Source organism: Hippopotamus amphibius, chromosome 3 (genome assembly GCF_030028045.1).
Source record: "Hippopotamus amphibius kiboko isolate mHipAmp2 chromosome 3, mHipAmp2.hap2, whole genome shotgun sequence".
Taxonomy (NCBI): domain Eukaryota; kingdom Metazoa; phylum Chordata; class Mammalia; order Artiodactyla; family Hippopotamidae; genus Hippopotamus; species Hippopotamus amphibius.
In genome coordinates, this window is record NC_080188.1 from 123,573,334 (window position 1) to 123,594,159 (window position 20,826).

Genomic DNA, 20,826 nt, shown 5'->3' on the forward strand with positions numbered 1-20,826 from the left:
GCATCTCTGTGCAGAGTTTGTGTTTGTGTTTATATCAGTACAAGAGGGATGCCTGTGGAGAGGGAACTCTTTAGTATCTTGACTGTGGTGGTGGGCAGAGGAATCTACACAGATGATAAAATTATAGGGTACTAAGTACACCACACACACAAACACGAGTACAGGTAAAACTTGGGAAATCTGAATAAGGTCAGTAGATTTTATCACCCTCAAAAAGTAGTATTAGTAGTAATATTATACCATAATTTTGCCAATATTACTATTGGGGCAAACTGGGTGAAGTGTATGCAGTTTCTCGTTATATTTTTCTTGCTACTGTATGTGAAGTGATAATAATTTCCTAAAACATCTCAATTAAAAATATAAACAATTGGAATGTTATAGCAAGTAAATTATAAGCATAAGAAACCTGGAATTGTTATATAAATATGAGAAAATGCATATTTGAAATCGAGGAGCATTACTAGAGGTAAAGAGGCCAGGTTCATAATGAGAAAATGACCAATTCACCAGGATTCTGAACACTAGCACATAAAAGATCCTTAGTATATTCTGTAAGTGAATAAATAAACCTGAGAAAATAAACCCTTATATGAGCTTACCACTACCCTTCTCCTGTATCTTTATTTGAAGGAATTTAAAATTATCGTGAGGTCCTGGTGCGGTTGAAACTGAAGCATAATATCAGTTATCCAGTTTGCTTTAATTAAAAACAATGGATTGTATTTTTTAAATTATTGTAGTCTGAAGTCAGTACAAACAAGAAAATCACAAAGCAATTCACTTCTGTGTGTCTCAAATTCCATTTTCTGGAAATGATTGAAGCCTGTGTAGCAGGCTTGTTTTGACTTGTTTAGAGCTTGTGTACATGCTGAAGTCCAATATTGATTCTACAGAGTAACTGAGGAGAAGCACATTCAGAGAGTAAATCTTTAAACAGATTTAATGATAATCAGATAGAAGTATCTTTGGTAAATTGTTTTCTCCTTGACTTTACTAAAAAAGTTATATCTCCTGATTCCGGAAAGACTGGGGAAACTATTTCCACTGCTCTGTTGCAATAGTGAGGTGATGGGAACCATTGATGAAAAACTGCTGTGAGGTCACATAGACTTAGTGTCAGTTAAGGAAAGGAAGCATTTTTCTTCCTTTGACGTGATTGCTAATGTCATTCTGACTCTTCTTGAGGATCACCTGTTCACAATGGCCTTTGAGGAGCTCCTGGATGAGGTTGGTGGCCTAGGGAAATTCCAGATCCTTCAGATGGTTTTTGTTCTTCCTTCTTTCATGATGATAGTGTGTCAAGTGCTGTTGGAGAACTTCACTGCAGCCATTCCTGGTCATCGCTGCTGGGTCCCCATCCTTGATAATGACACTGTCTCTGCTAATGACACTGGGACCCTCAGCCCTGATGTCCTCCTGAGAATCTCCATCCCATTGGATTCAAACTTGAAGCTAGAGAGATGTCGTCGCTTCCTCCTCCCCCAGTGGCAGCTCCTTCACCTGAATGGGACCTTCCCCAACATGACAGACCTGGACATGGAGCCCTGTGTGGATAGCTGGGTATATGACCAAAGTTCCTTCCACTCCACCACTGTGACTGAGGTAAGGGCCCCATTTACCTTTTTGTGAGTACATGGTGTGGGTGGTTAGAATAACATAAAATCAACAAGGTTCATGTCTTCAATTACTGAGTAGATAGTGTAGCCAGCTCTCTTTCATTCTTTTAGGAAAACGAATTGCTTGTCTATTTAATTGCCAAGCACTTAAATTTACAATAGATGACAGTGAAATCAACAACTGGATATGAATTTTACTATCACAAAGCTTTAAATTTAATATGAATGTTGATGGTTATTTAAGTAAGTACTTGATATAAATTGTGGAAAATAATTCTTGGTCATTTGCTCTCAGCCTAGTTGCAAATTATATATATTTGTATTAATTTGTAAAAAATGCCCTACCCTGAATACTTGTCAGAGAAACAAATCAGAGTGCATTTCACTATAGGTGTGAAATTCAGGCATTGGTGTTGAAAAAACAACCTCAATGTTTTCAACACGTGGTAACTATTGAGAACCACTGGGGTATGCAGTGTTAAGAGAAGATGAAGATTGGCTCTAATATAATCTAAAAGATTTTGTTGAGGATTTTTAGAAAAAACCATACTTAAGCTGAAATATGAATGATCTAGATCAGTAAATATAGTAAAGGGAAGCCCAGAGGACATGCATTTCACGGAGGAATTTTTGAGTGACTGAACATTGAGGGATTTTAAGATGCTGTGAAGCTCCTGGTGCTGGTTTCCTTCTTTTCCAGTGGGACCTTGTATGTGATCATCAGTCACAGAAACCAGTGGCTCAATCCCTAGTCATGGCTGGAATGCTGGTGGGGGGCCTCATATACGGCCATCTCTCAGACAGGTGAGTTTCTCCAGATCACTGCTGCCCTTCCTCTGTGGTGTTTTCACAGTTTATGATTAACTGTTTCATAAAGAAGTCTCTATTGAGTTCCCCCAATATACAATTTATACTGTTGTGGGTTGCCTTGGTTCCCAGGGAGTTATAGATGGAAATGCAGAATTAGACTCATTGCGATGAATGTCATTTTGTTGCCACAGAGCTCTCTGTACTGGGCACAGAAATATCTCCATAAGGTCTGGGGACATTTCAGAATAATATTTTTTTATTATGAAACTGCTTTATTGGAACTGAAAGGGTTGCTAGAGAAGAAACATTCAATTTGAAATTCTGAAGGCAGGAGCGGAGAGTTTCCTCCAGTGTCAGAACACTGAGAACTGTAGCCAGGAAGTGCCTCAGAATAGTATTTAGAGGTAAGTTACCATGAACTTCATTTATTATATAAAAAGGAGAAGGAGTTATCAATGAGAAGTGAAAGGAAGTTGCTCCAAGATAGTTCAGCATGTTTGAGGAAACAGCAATGCAGGCCTTTGCCGTGGTTTCTGTATTAAGTCCTGCAGAGATTCAGTGAGTTGAATGTGGGTTTCCACGTTGGTCACAATGTCATGGTTACCCCACTGCAATTAATATTCATTTCTATAAATCCTGGTGTTTGTTAGATGGTATCAAAGTTGAATTAAGACACAATTGTGGCTATAATCTGGATGTTTGATTTTGTAAAAAAAACCCCAAAACTTCGTTATAGGTAATACTTGCAGCTGTGTAAGATAATTAATCTATAGACCTCTGACGCTACAATTTGTGGTGTGAGAAGTTTGAATTATCCTGTGCCTGGCAGTGGTCACTTGAAAGTAAGAGGACAACCATGGCAGTCACACACTTTAGTCTCCTGTAGGGGAAATGGGAGAGTTTCATCCCTTGTCATCTCTAAGCCTAACATCATTTAATCTTACCATATGTAATAAAGTTGAAAATTGTGTGTCACCTCAATGTAATTCATAAAAGATTTCAGGGTCAGAGTGCTCATATTGCCCGTGTTCTGACTGAGCCTTTTATAATGATTTACAATAAAATGCTGATTGGTCAGTTTAGATGGGCATAGGGTGATAGGGGTGTGTGTGTGTGTGTGTGTGTGAATCTGTGTGTGGAAGTGGGTTATGACAGGAGATAAGAGGAAACTAAAGCTTTATTTTAGTTAATTAATTAATTAATTAATTTATATTTATTGGTTGTGTTGGGTCTTCGTTCCTGCGCTTGGACTTTCTGTAGTTGTGGCAAGCAGGGGCTACTCTTCATTTCAGTGCACAGGCTTCTCATTGTGGTGGCTTCTCTTGCGGAGCACGGGCTCTAGGCATGTGGGCTTCAGTAGTTGCAATGCATGGGCTCAGTAGTTGCTCTGCAGCATGTGGGATCTTCCTGGACCAGGGCTCAAACCCCTGTCCACTGCATTGGCAGGTGGATTCTTAACCACTGCACCACCAGGGAAGCCCTAAGCTAAAGCTTTTGAACTAAAAATAGGCAAAAAACTTTTGGACATTGTCATCAAAAGCAAAATAGACAAGTGGGATTATGTCAAACCAAAGAGCTTCACATGTCAAAGGAAATGATTGGCAAAATGAAAAGCAAAACTACAGAATAATAGAAAACATTTGAAAGCCATATAGCTGATACAGAGTCAATGTCTAAAATTTACTGGAACTACTACAACCAATAGCAAAACCTCATAAACAACCTCGTTTTAAAAATGGGCACAGGAACTCAATATGTACTTCTCTGAAGAAGATGTAGAAATAGTGAACAGGTACATAAAAAGATGCATAGTGCCACTCGTCATCAGAGAAATACAAATGAAAACAATGAGATATATTCTTATGCTAGTTCAGATAGCTAATATATCCAAAAGACCATTTTCAAGACCAATGTCAAGGAGATATATCCTTATTTTTTTTCCTGGGGATTTTACTGTTTTGAGGTAATGTTTAAGTCTTTAACCCATTTCAAGTGAATTTTCTTGAATTGTGTACATAGGGGTCAAATTTCATTCTTTTGTGTTGTGATTATCCAGTTTTCTCAACATCATTATAAAAGAGACTGTTATTGGCTCCTTTATTACATATGGTATCTGAAGGCTTATATTTCTGGAACTGTGATTCTTTTCTATTGGTTAATGGATCTATTTTTATGCCAGAACCATACTGATTTTATTACTGTAGCTTTGTAGTATGGTTTGAAATGGAAAGTGATGCTTCTAAGCTTGGACTTTCTTTGTTAGGAGTGCTTTGGCTATATGGGGTTATTTGTGATTTTGTATAAATTTTAGGATAGTTTTCCCTATTTCTGTGAAAAAAGCCAATGGGATTTTGATAGAGATTGCACTGAATCTATAGATGACTTTTAAAATATCCACAATATAGTGTGGATATTTTAAAAATACGAATTTTTCCAATCCGTGAACATGGGTTATCTTTCCATTTATTTGTGTCTTCTTCAAGCTCTTTTATCAAAGTCTGGTTGTTTTCAGTGTCCAGATCTTTCATCTCCTTGGTTAAATTTATACTTAACTATTTTATAGTTTGTGATGCTATAGTAAATTGGATTGATTCTTTCCTTTATTACTTTTTCAAGATTTTATTGTTGGTGTATAGAGATTTGATTTCTGTATGTTGATTTTGTATCCTGCAACTTTACTGGCTTTGTAGATTTGTTCTAATAAAATTTTTTGGTTAAGTCTTCAGGTTTTCTATATATAAGTTCATATCATCTGCAAGCAAGGAGAATATAATTCCTCCCTTCCAGTATAGATGTCATTTACTTCCTTTACCTGCTGATAGCTCTGCCTAGGACTTCCAGGATTTTATATATATAGGAGTAGTGTAAGTGAGCACCCCCTCCCCCACCGCTACCCACCAAACTTAGAGGAAAACCTTTCAAGCTGTCAATACTGTGTATGGTGTTATCTGAAAGCCTGTAGTATATCGCCTTTATTGTGTTGAGGTATGTTCCTTTTATACCCAATTAATTTAGCATTTTTATCACGAAAGTATACTGTATCATGTTCAAACTTTTTTTCCTGCATCTTTTGGAATGAACACATTGTTTTCATCTTTGATTCCGTTAATATAGTGTATCATATATATTGATTTCTATATGTTGAACTGCTTGCATCCTAAGACTGAATCCCACTTGATTATAGTGTATGATCCTTTTAATTAAAAAAAATTATTTTATGTTGGAGTGTAGTTGGTTTACAATGTTGTGCTAGTTTCAGGTGTACAGCAAAGTGATTCATTTATACATATATATATTCTTTTTCAGATTCTTTTCCATATAGGTTATTGCAGAATATTGAGTAGAGTTCCCTGTGCTATACAGTAGATCCTTGTTTATTTTTTTAAAATTAATTTTTATTGGAGTATAGTTGCTTTGCAATGTTGTGTTAGTTTCTACTGTGCAGCAAAGTGAATCAGCCATATGTATACATATATCCCCTCTTTTTTGGATTTCCTTCCCATTTAGGTCACCACAAAGCTCTCAGTGATTATCTATTTTTTATATAGTGATGTGTATATGTTAATCCCAACCTCCTAATTTATCCCTCTCCCTCACATTTCCCATTTGGTAACCCTGTTTGTTTTCTAAGTCTGTGAGTCTGTTTCTGTTTTGTAAATAAGTTCATTTGTATCATTTTTTTAAGATTCCACATATAAATGATATTATATGATATTTGTCTTTGTGTGTCTGACTTACTTCACTTGGTATGATAATCTCTGGATCCATCCATGTTGCTGCAAATGACATTATTCATTATTTTTTATGGATGAGTAATATTGCATTGTGTATATGTACCATGTCTTCTTTACTCATTCATCTGACAATGGACATTTAGGTTGCTTCCATGCCCTGTCTATTGTAAATAGTGCTGCAATGAACATTGGGGTGCCTGTATCTTTTTGAATTATGGTTTTCTCTGGATATATGCCCAGGAATGGGATTGTTAAATCATATGGTAGTTGTATTTTTAGTTTTGTAAGGAACGTCCATACTATTCTCCATAGTGGTTGTACCAATTTACATTCCCATCAATAGCGTAGAAGGCTTCCCTTTTCTCCATATCCTCTCCAGCATTTATTGTTTGTAGAATTTTTGTTGATGGCCATTCTGCCCAGTGTGAGGTAATACAGTTTTGTGTGAGTTTTGATTTGCATTTCTCTAGTAATTACCAATGTTGAACACCTTCTAATGTGCTTTATAGCCATATGTTATATTCTTTGGAGAAATGTCTATTTAGTTTTTTTCCCCACTTTTTGATTGGGTTGTTGCTTTTTTTGATATTGAGCTGCATGAGCTGGTTGTATATTTTAGAGATTAATTTCTTGTCAGTCACATCATTTACAAATATTTTCTCCAATTCTGTGGGTTGTCTTTTCATTTTATTTATGGTATCCTTTGCTGTGCATAAGTTTTTAAGTTTAATTAGGCCCCATTTATTTATTTTTGTTTCTATCTTCATTACTCTAGGAGGTGGATCCAACAAGATATTGCTGTGACTTATGTCAAAGAGTGTTCTGTCTATGTTTTCCTCTAAGAGTTTTTAGTATCTGGTCTTACATTTACGTCTTTACTCCATTTTGACTTTATTTTTGTGTATGGTGTTGGAGTGTTCTAATTTCATTCTTTTACGTGTAACTGTCCAGTTTTCACAGCACCACTTATTGAAGAAACCGTCTTTTCTCCATCATATAGTCTTCCTTCCTTTATCATAGATTAATCAACCATGGATGTGTGAGTTTACTTCTGGGCTTTGATCCAGTTCCATTGATCTATAAGTCTGCCTTTGTTCCAGTACACACTGTTTTGATGACTGTAGCTTTGTAGTATAGTCTGAATTCAGGGAGCTGGATTCCTCAAGCTCGTTTTTCTTTCTCAGGATTGCTTTGGCTATTTGGAGTCTTCTGTGTTTCCATACAAATTTAAAGGTTTTTGTTCCATATCTGCAAAAAAATGCTATTGGTAATTTGATAGGGATGGCATTGACTCTATATATTGCCTTGGGTAGTATAATTGTTTTGACAATATTGATTTTTCCAATAAAAGCACATGGTATACCTCTCCATCTGTTTGTGTCATCTTTGATTTCTTTCATGAGCATCTAATAGTTTTCAGAGTACAGTTCTTTTGCCTCCTTAGGTAGGTTTATTCCCAGGTATTTCATTCTTTTTCATGTGATGGTAAATGGGATTGTTTCCTTAATTTTTCTTTCTTTCCTTTCATTATTAGTGTATAGAAATGCAACAGATTTTTGTGTATTAATTTTGTATCCTGCAACTTTACCAAATTCATTGATGATTTCTAGCAGTTTTCTGGTAGCATCATTAGCGTTTTTCTATTTATAGTATCATGTCATTTGCAAATAGTGACAGTTTTATCTCTTCTCTTCCAATTGGATATCTTTTATTTCTTTTTCTTCTCTGAGTGATGTGGCTATGACTTCTAAAACTATATCAAATACAAGTGGCGAGAGGGACGTCCTTATCTTGTTCTTGATCTTAGAGGACTTTTCACCAATGAGTATGATGTTAGCTGTGATATAACCCTCTATGCCCACTTTCTGGAGAGTTTTTTTTTTTATCATAAATTGGTGTTGAATTTTATCAAAAGCTTTTTCTCCATCTATTGATATGATCATAAAGTTTTTATTCTTCAGTTTGTTGATGTGGTGATCACACTGATTTGTGGATATTGAAAAATCCATGCATCCCCGCTATAAATCCCACTTGGTCATGGTGTATGATCATCTTAATGTATTGTTGGATTTGGTTTGCTAATTATTTGCTGAGGGTTTTTGCACTATGTTCAACAGTGATATTGGCCTGTAATTTTCTTTTTTTGTGATGTTTTTGCCTGGTTTTGGTATCAGGGTGATGGTGGCCTCATAGAATGAGTTTGGGAGTGTTCCTTCCTCTGTGATTTTTTGGAATAGTTTCAGAAGGATAGGTGTTAACTCTTCTCTAAATGTTTAATAGAATTTTCCTGTGAAGCCATTTGGTCCTGGACTTTTGTTTGCTGGAATTTTTTAAATCACAATATCAATTTCAGTACCTGTGATTTGCCTATTTATATTTTCTGTTCCTTCCTGGTTAAGTCTTGGGAGAGTGTACCTTACTAAGAATTGGTCCATTTTTTTCTTGGTTGTCCATTTTATTGGCATATTTGTCTGTAGTAGTCTCTTATGGTCCTATGTATTTCTGTGGTGTCAGTTGTAACTTCTCCTTTTTCATTTCTAATTTTATTGATTTGGGCCCTCTCCCACTTTTTCTTGATGAGTCTGTCTAAGGGTTTATCAATGTTGTTTATCTTCTCAAATAATCATCTCTGAATTTCATTGATCTTTTCTATTGTTTTCTTCATCTCTATTTCATTTATTTCCACTCTGATCTTTATGATTTCTTTCCTTCTGCTAACTTTAGGTTTTTTTTGTTCTTCTCAAGTCACTTTAGGTGTAAGGTTAGGCTGTTTGCTTGAAATTTTTCTTATTTCCTGAGCTAAGATTGTATTTTATAAACTTCTCTTTTAGAACTGCTTTTCCTGCATCCCATAGGTTTTATAACGTTGTGTTTTTGTTTCCATTTATCTCTAGGTATATTTTGATCTCCTCTTTGATTTTTTGTAATCTATTTGTTGTTTAGAAGCATACTGTTTAGCTTCTACGTGTTTGAGTGTTTTAGAGTTCTTTTTCCTTGTAGTTGATTTCTAACCTCATAGTGTTGTCATCTGAAAAGATGCTTGTTTCGATTTCAGTTTTCTTAAATTTACCAAGACTCCCTTTGTGGTCCAGCATGTGATTAATTCTGGAGAATGTTCCATTTGAACTTGAAAAGAATGTGTATTCTGCTCCTTTTGATGGAATGCTCTATAAATATCAATTAAGTCCTTCTGGTTTAATGTGCCAGTTAAGCCCTTTTCTTATTGATTTTCTATCTGGATGATCTGTTCATTGATATAAGTGGGGTGTTAAAGTCCCCCACTATTATTGTGTTATTGTTGATTTCTCCTTTTATGGCTGTTTGCATTTGCTTTATATATTGAGGTGTGCCTATGCTGGGTGCATATATATTTACAACTGTTACATCTTCTTCTTTCATTGATCCCTTGATCATTATGTAGTGTCCCTTCTTTTTCTCTTATAACGGTCTTTATTTCAAAGTCTATTTTTTCTGATATGAGTATTGCTACTCCACGTTTCTTTTCATTTCCATTTGCATGGAATTCATTTCCCCACCCAACTGGATCATAGTGTATGATCCTTTTAATATCATGTTGAATTTGGTTTGCTAATATTTTGTTCAGAAATTTTTGTTTCTAGTTTTGCAGAGATGTTGGTCTATAGTTTTCTTGTAGTGTCCTTATGTGAGTTTGATATCTTAAAAATGATGGTCTTCTAAAATGAGTTTGAGAGTGCACCCCCTCTTCAATTTTTTGGAAATATTTGTAAGAATTAGTGTTTATTCTTCTTTTAATGTTTGGAAGAATTCACCTGTGAAATAATCTAGTCCTTTTCAGAAATTTAAATGTTGTTAATTTATAGTATTATATTAATTTCAGATACACAAAATTGATTCAATTTTTTTGATTGTACTCGATTTAAAGTTATTACAAATTAATGGCTACATTTCCAAGTGCTATGAAATGTATCCTGTGGTTATCTATTTTATTCATAATATTTTGAGCCTTTTTCTTTCATAATTTTGCTTGTTTCTAGATTTGGCCTTTTCTCTTTCACCTAGAATAGTTCCTTTAACATTTCTTCTAAAGTTGGTTTATTTCTTGCTGAACTATTTTAGCTTTTTCTTTTTTGTAAAGCTTTTGTTCTCACCATCAAATCTCAATGAGAGCCTTGCCTGGTAGAGCATTCTTGGTTGTAGGTTTTCCCTGTTTATTGCTTTAATATATTGTTCCACTCCCTTCTGACTTGCAGAGTTTCTTCTCAAAAGTCAGCCTTATGGGAGTCCTTTGTATGTTACTTGTTCTTTTTCCCTTGTTGTTTTTAGTATTCTCTCTTTACCATTTTTTTTGCCATTTTAATTACAATGTGTCTTTATATTTCCCTCTTTGGGTAAATTCTGTATGGGACTCTGCACTTTCTGGACTTGAATGTCTGTTTCCTTTCCCAGGTTATGAAAATTTTCAGCTATTTTATGTTCAATTATGTTCTCAGAAATTTCTCTCTCTTTTCTTCTTTTGCAGCCCCTATAATATGTACACTTGATGTTGTCCCAGACTTCTCTCAAAGTGTCCTCATTTCTTTCATCTTTCATTCTTTTTTTATTTTTCCTATTCAGCATCATTGATTTCCACTACCATGTCTTCCAGTTCATTGACAGTTCCCCTGCAGCATTTAGTTTGCTGTCAAGTCCCTCTAACCTCTTTTTCATTTCAGTTATTCAATTCTTAATCTCTATTTAGTTGTACTTTTTTTCTAACACTTTGTTAGAAACATAACTTTTCACTCTGTGCATCTATTATTCTCCTGAGTTCTGTGATCATCTGGATGGTCACTACCCTCAACTTGTTCTTGAGTAGATTCCCTATTTCCAGTTCTCTAAATCCTTCTTCTCTTAATTGTTCTGTTTTTTTTTTTTTGATTTGGAATGTGTTCCTCTCTTGTCTCATTTTTTCTAACCTGCTCTTTATATGTATCTGGAAAGTTTATTGTGTTTCCCGACCTTGGAGAAGTTGCTTTTTGTAGGAGGTATCCTATGTGTCCAAGCAGTGCACTCCCCTCTTGTCACTAAAGCTATATGGTCCAGGACTTCCCTCTATGAGGGTTTACTGGATCTTTCTGTTGTGGCAGATGTATGTGGGCAGAATGGTAGTCTTGGTTAAACCCTAGTCCAGTTGCTTGCCTGTAAGTCTGACCCAGGGTCCTATCAAATTACAGCTTCTGTTGTTTGAGACTGAAGTTTCTATTTACCCCAGCCATCTGGGAATCCATAAAGTAAGTCCTGTCGGCCCTCAAAACCAATAGTCTGGGGGCTCAACTTCATGGTTCAGGACTCCTGGCCTGGGGAGAACAATGTAGGACTCAGGCCTTTCCCTCCTTGGGAAGAACCTATGCAACTGTAATTATTCTTCAATTTGTGGGTCACCACCTGGGATTTTGGAACTTTACTATGTGGTGACTGTGTCCCTTCTTCCCACCTCATGTTTTCTTTATGCCTTTAGTTGTATAAGATCTTTTCTAGTAGGTTCTCATCTTTTTCATTGATTGTTGTTCTGCACATAGTTGTGATTTTGGTGTGCCTGCAAGAGCAGGTGAGCTCAGGTTCTTTATACTTCACCACCTCAGCTAATCTCTGAGCTCAGAAATTCTTTTTAAAAAATTTACAAAAATTGTTGTGAATTTTACTTGCATTGTATTGACTCTACAGATCAACTGAAGTAAAAATGCCATTTTAGAAATATTTAACTTTCTAATATGCGATTATTTTATGTCTACACGTTTATTTAGGTTTTCTCAGTTTCCAACAGTTTAATTCCTAATCAGTGTGTGTGTGTGTGTGTGTGCACACCCACATGTGCGTGTGTGCTTGGATGTCATTGTAAATTCAGTTAGAAAAATATATATGCAATATTTATTTATTTCCTTTGATTTTGTTTATTTACTTTGAATCTTGCAAAGTTGCTAAATTTTTAAATTTTTTAAGCACTGTATTGAAATATAATTGCTTTACATTGTTGTGCCAGTTTTTGCTATACTCCAAAGTGATTTATCTGTATTTATACATATATCCCCATACCCCCTCCCTCCCAAGACTCTCTCCTGCCCTCCCCATCACGTCCCTCTAAGTCATCACCCTTCATTGAGTTCATCTCCCTGTGTTATGCAGCAAATTCCCACTAGCTATCTATTTTATATTTGGTAGTGTATATATGTCAATGCTACTCTCTCACTTCATCCCAGCTTCCCTTTTGGCCCCCCTGATCTCCCCATGTCCTCAAGTCTGTTAGCATACAGTATTTGTTTTTCTCTTTCTGGCTTACTTCACTATGTATGATAGACTCTAGGTCCATCCACCTCACTACAAATAACTCAATTTCATTCCTTTTTATTGCTGAGTAATATTCCATTGTATATATGTACCACATCTTTATCCATTCATCTGTTGATGGGCATTTAGGTTGCTTCCATGTCCTGGCTATTGTAAATAGTGTTGCAATGAACATTATGGTACATGTTTCTTTTTGGATGATGGTTTTCTCTGGGTATATGCCCAGTAGTGGGATTACTGGATCATATGGTGGTTCCATTTTTAGTTCTTTGAGGGCCCTCTATACTGTTTTCCATAGTGGCTGTACCAATTTACATTCCCACCAACAGTACAGGAGGGTTTCCTTTTCTCCAGACCCTCTCCAGCATTTACTGTTTCTAGATTTTTTGATGATGGCCATTCTGATTGGTGTGAGGTGATACCTCATTGTAGCTTTGACTTGCATTTCTCTAATGATTAGTGATCCTGAGCATCTTTTCATGTGTTTGTTGGCCATCTGCATGTCTTCCTTGGAGAAATGTCTATTTAGGTCTTCTGTCCATTTTTGGATTGTGTTATTTGCTTTTTTTGGTATTAAGCTGCATGAGCTGTTTGTATGTTTTTGAGATTAATCCTTTGTCCATTGCTGCATTGGCAATTATTTTCTCCCATTCTGAGGGTTGTCTTCTTGTCTTGTTTATGGTTTCTTTTGCTGTGCAAAAGCTTTAAGTTTCATTAGGTCCCATTTGTTTATTTTTGATTTTACTTCCATTATTCTAGGAGGTGGGTCAAAAAGGATCTTGTTTTGGTGTATGTCATAGAGTGTTCTGCCTATGTTTTCCTCTAGGAGTTTTATAGTGTCTGGCCTTATATGTAGGTCTTTAATCCATTTTTTGTTTATTTTTGTGTATGGTGTTAGGAAGTGTTCCAATTTCATTCTTTTACATGTAGCTATCCAATTTTCCCAACACCACTTGTTGAAGAGGCTGTCTTTTTTCCATTGCATATTCTTGCTTCCTTTGTCAAATATAAAGTGCCCACATGTGCATGGGTTTACCTCTGGGCTCTCTATTGTGTTCTGTTGATCTATATTTCTGTTTTTGTGCCAGGACCATACTGTCTTGATCACTGTAGCCTTGTAGTATAGTTTGAAGTCAGGAAACTTGATTCCACCAGCTCCATCTTTCCTTCTCAAGATTGCTTTGGCTATTGGGGGTGTTTTGCATTTCCATACAAATCATAAAATTTCTTGTTCTTGTTCTGTGAAAAATGGCATTGGTAATTTGATAGGGCTTGCATTGAACCTGTGAATTGCTTTGCGTTGTATAGTCATTTTCAAAATGTTGATTTTTCTAACCCAAGAACATGGTATGTCCCTCCGCCTGTTTGTATTGTCTTTGATTTCTTTCATCAGTGTCTTATATAGTTTTCTGCATACAGGTCTTTTGCCTCCTTAGGCAGGTTTATTCCTAGGTATTTTATTCTTTTTGTTGCAATGGTAAATGTGAGTGTTTCCTTAATTTCTCTTTCTGATCTTTCATTGTTAGTGTATAGGAATGCAAGAGATTTCTGTGCATTACTTTTGTATCCTGCTACTTTAATTTTGTATCCTGCTACTTTAATATTATATCCTGATGCTTGCTAAATTTTAAAATTAATTCTAGTAACTCTACCCTGAATTCCTTAGGATTTTTACTACATGATCAAATCTTCTTCAAGGAAGGAATGAACTGTTTCTTTGTTTTCAAATTGTATACCTTTTATTTCTTCTGCTTTATAGTAACTAATACCTTAAGCATAGTTTTAAATAAAAATGGCAAGAAAAATCAGCAATGATTTGTTTCTGATGAGAGGTAGAATACATTGAGACTCCTTAAGTATGATGTTAGTTGTGTGATATTTGTAGAAACTTGTGAAAAGGCTGAGGAAATTGCCTTTTATTTTTAATTTGATGAGCAATTCTTATCCTAAGTGATTGTTGAATTCTGAGAGGTTTTTCGTGTCTGCTTATTGTATTATTGATGAGTTCTATGGCTAGGTCTGTTCTAGTCAATCTTATGAAAGCCAAATCCAAACACTGAATCTTGAAAGCAAAAGAGGAAAGTAAATTGTCACATACAAAGATTGCCAATAATGTTTATAATCTATTTCTCATTAGAAACCTTGAATTCAGAAGAGAGTTCGGTGACACATGAAGAGATGAGAGAAGAAAAAAAACTGTTATACAAGAATTCTATATCTGATAATACTTTCCTTCAAAAATGAGGGAGAATTTTTGACACTTCTTGATAACTAAAAGCTAAGGACATTTGTCACTACAAGATGAGCCCCACAAAAATATAATAGGTTTTTCAAGTTGAAATAAAAAGACACTAGATATTAACTCAAAGCTGAATTAAGAAGTAAAGATAATGTGTATATGTAAATACATGAGCAAATATAGAAGCCAGTATTACTGTATTTTGGTTTGTAGCTTCACTTTTAATTTCCTACAGGATTTAAAATACACATTAATTAAAAATAATTATAAATATGTGTAATTGGGTACAGAATGTGTAAAGATGTAATTTTTGACAACTACAGCAAAAAAGGTGGGAGCATGGAGCTATTTAGGAGCAAAGGTTTGTATGCTATTGAAGTTGGCACTAATTCAATTCAGATTGTTTTAAGTTTAGTATATTAAATGCCATCCCCATGGTAATTACAAACAACATATCTCATACACAGAAGGAAACCTGAAAGGACTCAAAATGGCTCACAACAACAATGAAAATCAACTAAATATAAAGTAAGGTAGTAATAGAAGAAATAAATGATGAAAAGGAATAAGAGAAAGAAAACAGGTAGCAAAATGGCAGAAGTAAGTAATTACTTATCAAAAAAATTTAACTATGAATGGATTGAATTTATTGCATGTGAAAGATTGCAAAAAGATACTCTATAAATATGGTAAAGGTAGAGCTGGGTTAGCTACAGTAATATTAAAATAAAATAACTGTAAGTCAAAAACTATTTCAAGAGACAAGGACATTACATATTGATAAAGGTGTCAATTCATCAAGAAGATATAGCAATTATCACTATACATGCATCAAAGATGAGAGCAGCCAAATATATGATGCAATCATTAAAATAATTAAAAGGGTAAAGTAGTTCTTTGTTTATACCTGAAAACCTCAATACCTCAGTTTTAGTATGGATTAAACATCTAGGCAGAAGAACAGTAAATAAATAAGAGATTTGAATAAAACTACAGACTACTAGACGTAACAAACATGCATAGAACTCTCAACTTGAAAGCAGAATACATATTCTTGTCAAGTACACATGAAACATTCTCTAGAATTGACTGTATATGAGTCTCAAAATCAAAAATTGATAAATCTTGAAAGACTGAAATCATACAAAGTATTTTCTTTGATTACAACAGAATGAAATTAGATATAAGTAGCAGAAGGAACTGGAAAATATAAAAATACATGGAAATTAAACAACACACTTTTAAACAAAATGAGTAAAGAAGAAATCTGAAAAGAGATTAAAATATACTCAGAAATGAATTAAATGAAAAACACAACATGGCAAAAAGTATGGGATATAGAGAAAACAATGCTTAGTGGGAAATTTATAACTTTAAATACCTATATTAAATAGAAGAAAGAGAGGTAGTGACCTCAATAAGGTGGCAGAATAGGGGGTTCCCAGCCCTCACCCCACATAGCAACAATCATTTGACAGTCACCCACAGACAAAAGTGCATTTGTAGGAGCCTTGAAATTCAGATTGGTGATCGAAACCTAAGTGGAGCCCAGAATTCAGAAGGGCAGCTTTGATAAGTCTGGCTTACACACAAGAAACAGGTCTGCTGACTGGTCTTGGCTTCAGACCTGGTAGCACACCCTCAATGCCAGCACACAAAATTCCAGCCCCACTAGTCCATGGTCCTACAACTAGACCCGCTCATCAAGAGATCCAGAAGGTGCAATTTACATTGGTGCTCCTAATAACAGACCTACTTATCTCAGACTTTACTGTGCACTTGAAGACTCTGTGCAGTGACTCTGCTCCAGCCCTTCTCGCCAAGGTTCAAGGCAATCCTGCTAGTCCAAAGAAATGTCTGGAGCCACATCCATCCGTACCCTCATGAAAAAGCCCACATACTGAACTTGACAATGGAACTGGCAACAGACACATGACCCAGCTCCAGCCTCACTCAACTGTGATCCTGGAGGCAGTCCCATCAGACTGGGGATCTAGAAGCAGAAGGTTTTTACATGCTGAAACCAACCTGTAATGGAATATTTGTTTGCTCCTTCAAAAGTAGAGTCACCAATGCATGGTCATACAGATTAGGAAGAATCAGGAAAACATGAACCACCAAAATAAATCAGTTAAGCCCCTGTAACTAATGCTGAAGAAAAGGAGATCCATAAACTTATTGAGAAAGAGTTCAAAATAATCATCTTTAAGAAGCTCAATGAACTAGAAGACATCACACATAGGCAACTAACTGTATCAAGCAAACAGTACATGATCAAATGAGAAGTTTAATAAAGAAACAAAAAACATAAAAAGGACCCAAACAGAACTCCTAAAACTGAAGAGACAGTACCTGAACTACAAAATTCGGTAGAGAACCTCAACTACAAACTTGACCAAGCAGAAGAAAGAATAAGCAAACTTGAAGAGTGGCCTTTTGAAATTATCTCATTAGAGGAATGGCAATAACAAAAAAGATTGAAAAGAAGTTCAGAAAGTATATGGACTTACGGGACAAAATCTTGTGACATAGCATTTGCATATGAGTGATCCAGGAGATAAGAGAAAGATAAACAGGCAGAGAGCTTTTTATTTAAAAAAATAATGGTTGGAAACTTCCCAAATCTAGGGAGGGAAATGGATATTTGGATTCATGAAGCCCCCCCAATTCCACCCCAAATATATAAAGCAAACATTGGCATATCTAAAGAGAGAAATCAATAGCAATACAATAATACTAAGAAACTTCAATATTCAACCCTATGACAGGTAAACCATTCAGACAAAAAAATCAATAAACATTGTACTTGAACAAAAGTATAAACTAAATGAACCTAACAGACATAAACAGAACATTTCACCACATAATAGTAGAATGCACATTTTTCTCAAGCACACATGCAATATTCTCCAAGAGAGAACACGTGCTCCATCACAAAAAAGTTCAAAAAACATTAAGAAAATTGGAATAATTCCAAGTATCTTTTCAGGCCACAGTGGAATAAAACTAAAACTCAATAACTATGGAAAGTGAGAAAATACAGAAATATGTAGGTACTAACAATGTTCCCTTGAACAGATATCACATTTAAAAGGAAATCAAAAGAGTATTTAAAAGATATCTGAGACAAAAAAAACCCCAACAAAATCACAACATACCATAATTTATGAGATGCAGCAAAGTAGTAGTAAAAGAGAAGTAGATAGGAACAAACCTCTAAGTTAAAAAGAAATAAAGATGCTAAATAAACAAAGTTTACACTTTAAGAAACTAGTGATACAGAATATTCAGCACTCTAATATAAAATAGAAAGTTAAAAAAATAAAATAAAAGAGAACCCCTCCCCCAAAAAAACTAGTAATAGAAGAACAAATTAAGCCCAAAGTTAGCAAGAGGAAGTAAACAATAAGGATTACAGCAGAATGTGTGTACACACACACACACACACACACATAACTTAATAACTTTGCTGTATACCTGAAACATTGTAATTTAATCATACTTTAAATTTTTAAAATTGTGTTTTCTAAGAAAAAAATAACTCAGGCCTAAGTAGAGCATCATAAAAAAAAAGATTATAGCAGAAACAAATCAAAGAAACAATAGAAAAACAATAGAAAAAATTAAGAAAACTAAGAATTGGTTTTTTTCAGTTATTTTTATTTTTTATCTTTTACATCTTTATTGGATTAGAATTGCTTTACAATGTTGTGTTTGTTTCTGCTGTACAACAAAGTGAATCAGCTATATGTATACATATACCCCTCCCTCCTGAGCCTCCCTCCTACTGTCCTCATCCCACCCCTCTAGGTCTTCACAGAGCATCAAGCTGATCTCCCTGTGCTATACAGCAGCTTCCCACTAGCTATTTTACACATGGTAGTGTATATCTGTCAAGGCTACTCTCTATATTCATTCCGACCTCCCCTTCCCCACTGTGTCCATAAGTCCATTCTCTGTGTCTGCATCTCTATTCCTGCCCTGCCACTAGGTTCATCAGTACCATTTTTCTAGATTCCATATATATGGAATTTGTTTTTCCATTTCCAAATTTATATATGGTATTTGTTTTTCTCTTTCTGACTTACTTCACTCTGTATGACAGACTCTAGGTCCATCCATGTCTCTACAAATGACTCAATTTTATTCCTTTTTATGGCTGAGTAATATTCCATTGTGTATATGTGCCACATCTTCTTTATCCATTCATCTGTCAATGGACATTTAGGTTGCTTGCATGTCCTGGCTACTGTAAATAGTGCTGCAACAAACATTGGGGTACAGGTATCTTTTTTTTTTTTTTAGCTTTTTATTGGAGTACAAATTGCTTTACATTGTTGTGCCAGTTTCTGCTGTACAACAGAGTGAATCAGCTGTATTTAAACATATATCCCCATATGCCCTCCCTCCTGGGACTCCTTCCCATCCTCTCTATCCCACCTCTTTAAGTCATCACCCATCATCAAGATGATCTCCTGTGTTATTCAGCAGCTTCCCATTAGCCATCTGTTTTACATTTGGTAGTGTATATATGTCAATGCTACTCGCTCACTTCATCCCAGCTTCCCCTTTGCCCCCCACCGCATGTCCCCAAGTCTGTTCTCTACATCTGCATATTTATTCTTGCCCTGTCATTGAGTTCATTAGTACCATTTTTTAGATTTCATGTATATGTTAGCATATAGTATTTGTTTTTCTCTTTCTGACTTACTTCACTCTGTATGACAGACTCTAGGTCCATCCACCTCACTACAAATAACTCAATTTCATTCCTTTTTATGACTGTGTAGTATTCCATTGTATATATGTGTCACATCTTCTTTATCCATTCATCTGTTGATGGACCATTTAGGTTGCTTCCATGTCCTGGCTATTGTAAGTAGTGCTGCAATGAACATTGTAGTACATGTTTCTTTTTGGATTATGGTTTTCTCAGGGTATACACCCAGTAGTGGGATTGCTGGGTCATATAGTAGTTCTATTTTTAGTTTTTTAAGGAACCTCCAAACTGTTTTCCATAGTGGCTATATGAATTTACATTCCCACCAACAGTGCAGGAGGGTTCCCTTTTCTCTGGACCCTCTCCAGCATTTATTGTTTCTAGATTTTTTGATGATGGCCATTCTGACTGGAGTGAGGTGATACCTCATTGTGGCTTTGACTTGCATTTCTCTATTTATTAGTGACAAACATTTAGAGAAGAGCTAACACCTATCCTTCTCAAACTCTTCCAGAATATAGCAGAAGGAGGAAAACACCCAAACTCATTCTACGAGGCCACCACCACCCTGATACCAAACCCAGGCAAAGATGTCACAAAAAAAGAAAATTACAGGCCAATATCATTGATGAATATAGATGCAAAAATCCTCAACAAAATACTAGCTAACAGAATCAAACAGAACATTGAAAAGATCCTACACCATGATCAAGTGGGGTTTATCCCTGGAATGCAAGGATTCTTCAATATATGCAAATCAATCAATGTGATACACCATATTAACAAAAATGGAAGGATAAAAACCATATGATAATCTCAATAGATGCAGAAAAAGCTTTTGACAAAATAAACATCCATTTATTATAAAAACTCTCCAGGAAGTGGACATAGAAGAAAATTACCTCAGCATAATAAAAGCCGTATATAATAAACCACCATCCAACATCATTCTAAATGGTGAAAAACTGAAAACATTCCCTCTAACATTAGGAAGAAGACAAGGGTGCCCACTCTCACCACTATTATTCAACATAGTTTTGGAAGTTTTAGCCATGGCAATCAGAGAAGAAAAAGATATAAAAGGAATCCAAATTGGAAAAGAAGAAGTAAAATTGTCACTCTTTACAGATGACATGGTATTATACACATAAAACCCTAAAGATTCTACCAGAAAACTGCTAGCATGTAACTTTTTGAATTATGGTTTTCTCAGGGTATATACCGAGTAGTGGGATTGCTGGGGCTTAGGCAGATCATTCTATGACATAAATTACAGCAAGATCCTTTTTGACCCACCTCCTAGAGTAATGAAAATCAAAACAAAAATAAACAAATGGAATCTAATGAAACTTCAAAGCTTTTGCACAGCAAAGGAAACCGTAAAGGAGATAAAAAGAC

The 20,826-nt window shown here is 35.3% G+C and overlaps 1 protein-coding gene across 1 annotated transcript; it reads left to right on the forward strand.

The window, feature by feature from the left end:
* Nucleotides 1-1,203: 1,203 nt before the first annotated feature.
* On the forward strand, nt 1,204-20,082 carry LOC130848971 (steroid transmembrane transporter SLC22A24-like). Its single transcript, XM_057727455.1, has 3 exons — nt 1,204-1,605; nt 2,320-2,423; nt 19,943-20,082. Exons 1-3 carry the CDS (start codon nt 1,204-1,206, stop codon nt 19,947-19,949), a joined length of 513 nt encoding a protein of 170 aa, XP_057583438.1. The 3' UTR covers nt 19,950-20,082.
* The last annotated feature ends 744 nt before the right edge of the window (nt 20,083-20,826 follow it).

Coding starts and splice junctions, on each gene's coding strand:
- LOC130848971 (XM_057727455.1), top strand. CDS start 1,204: ATGGCCTTTGAGGAGCTCCTGGATGAGGTTGGTGGCCTAGGGAAATTC. Junction 1,606..2,319: donor ACTCCACCACTGTGACTGAG/GTAAGGGCCCCA, acceptor CTTCTTTTCCAG/TGGGACCTTGTATGTGATCA.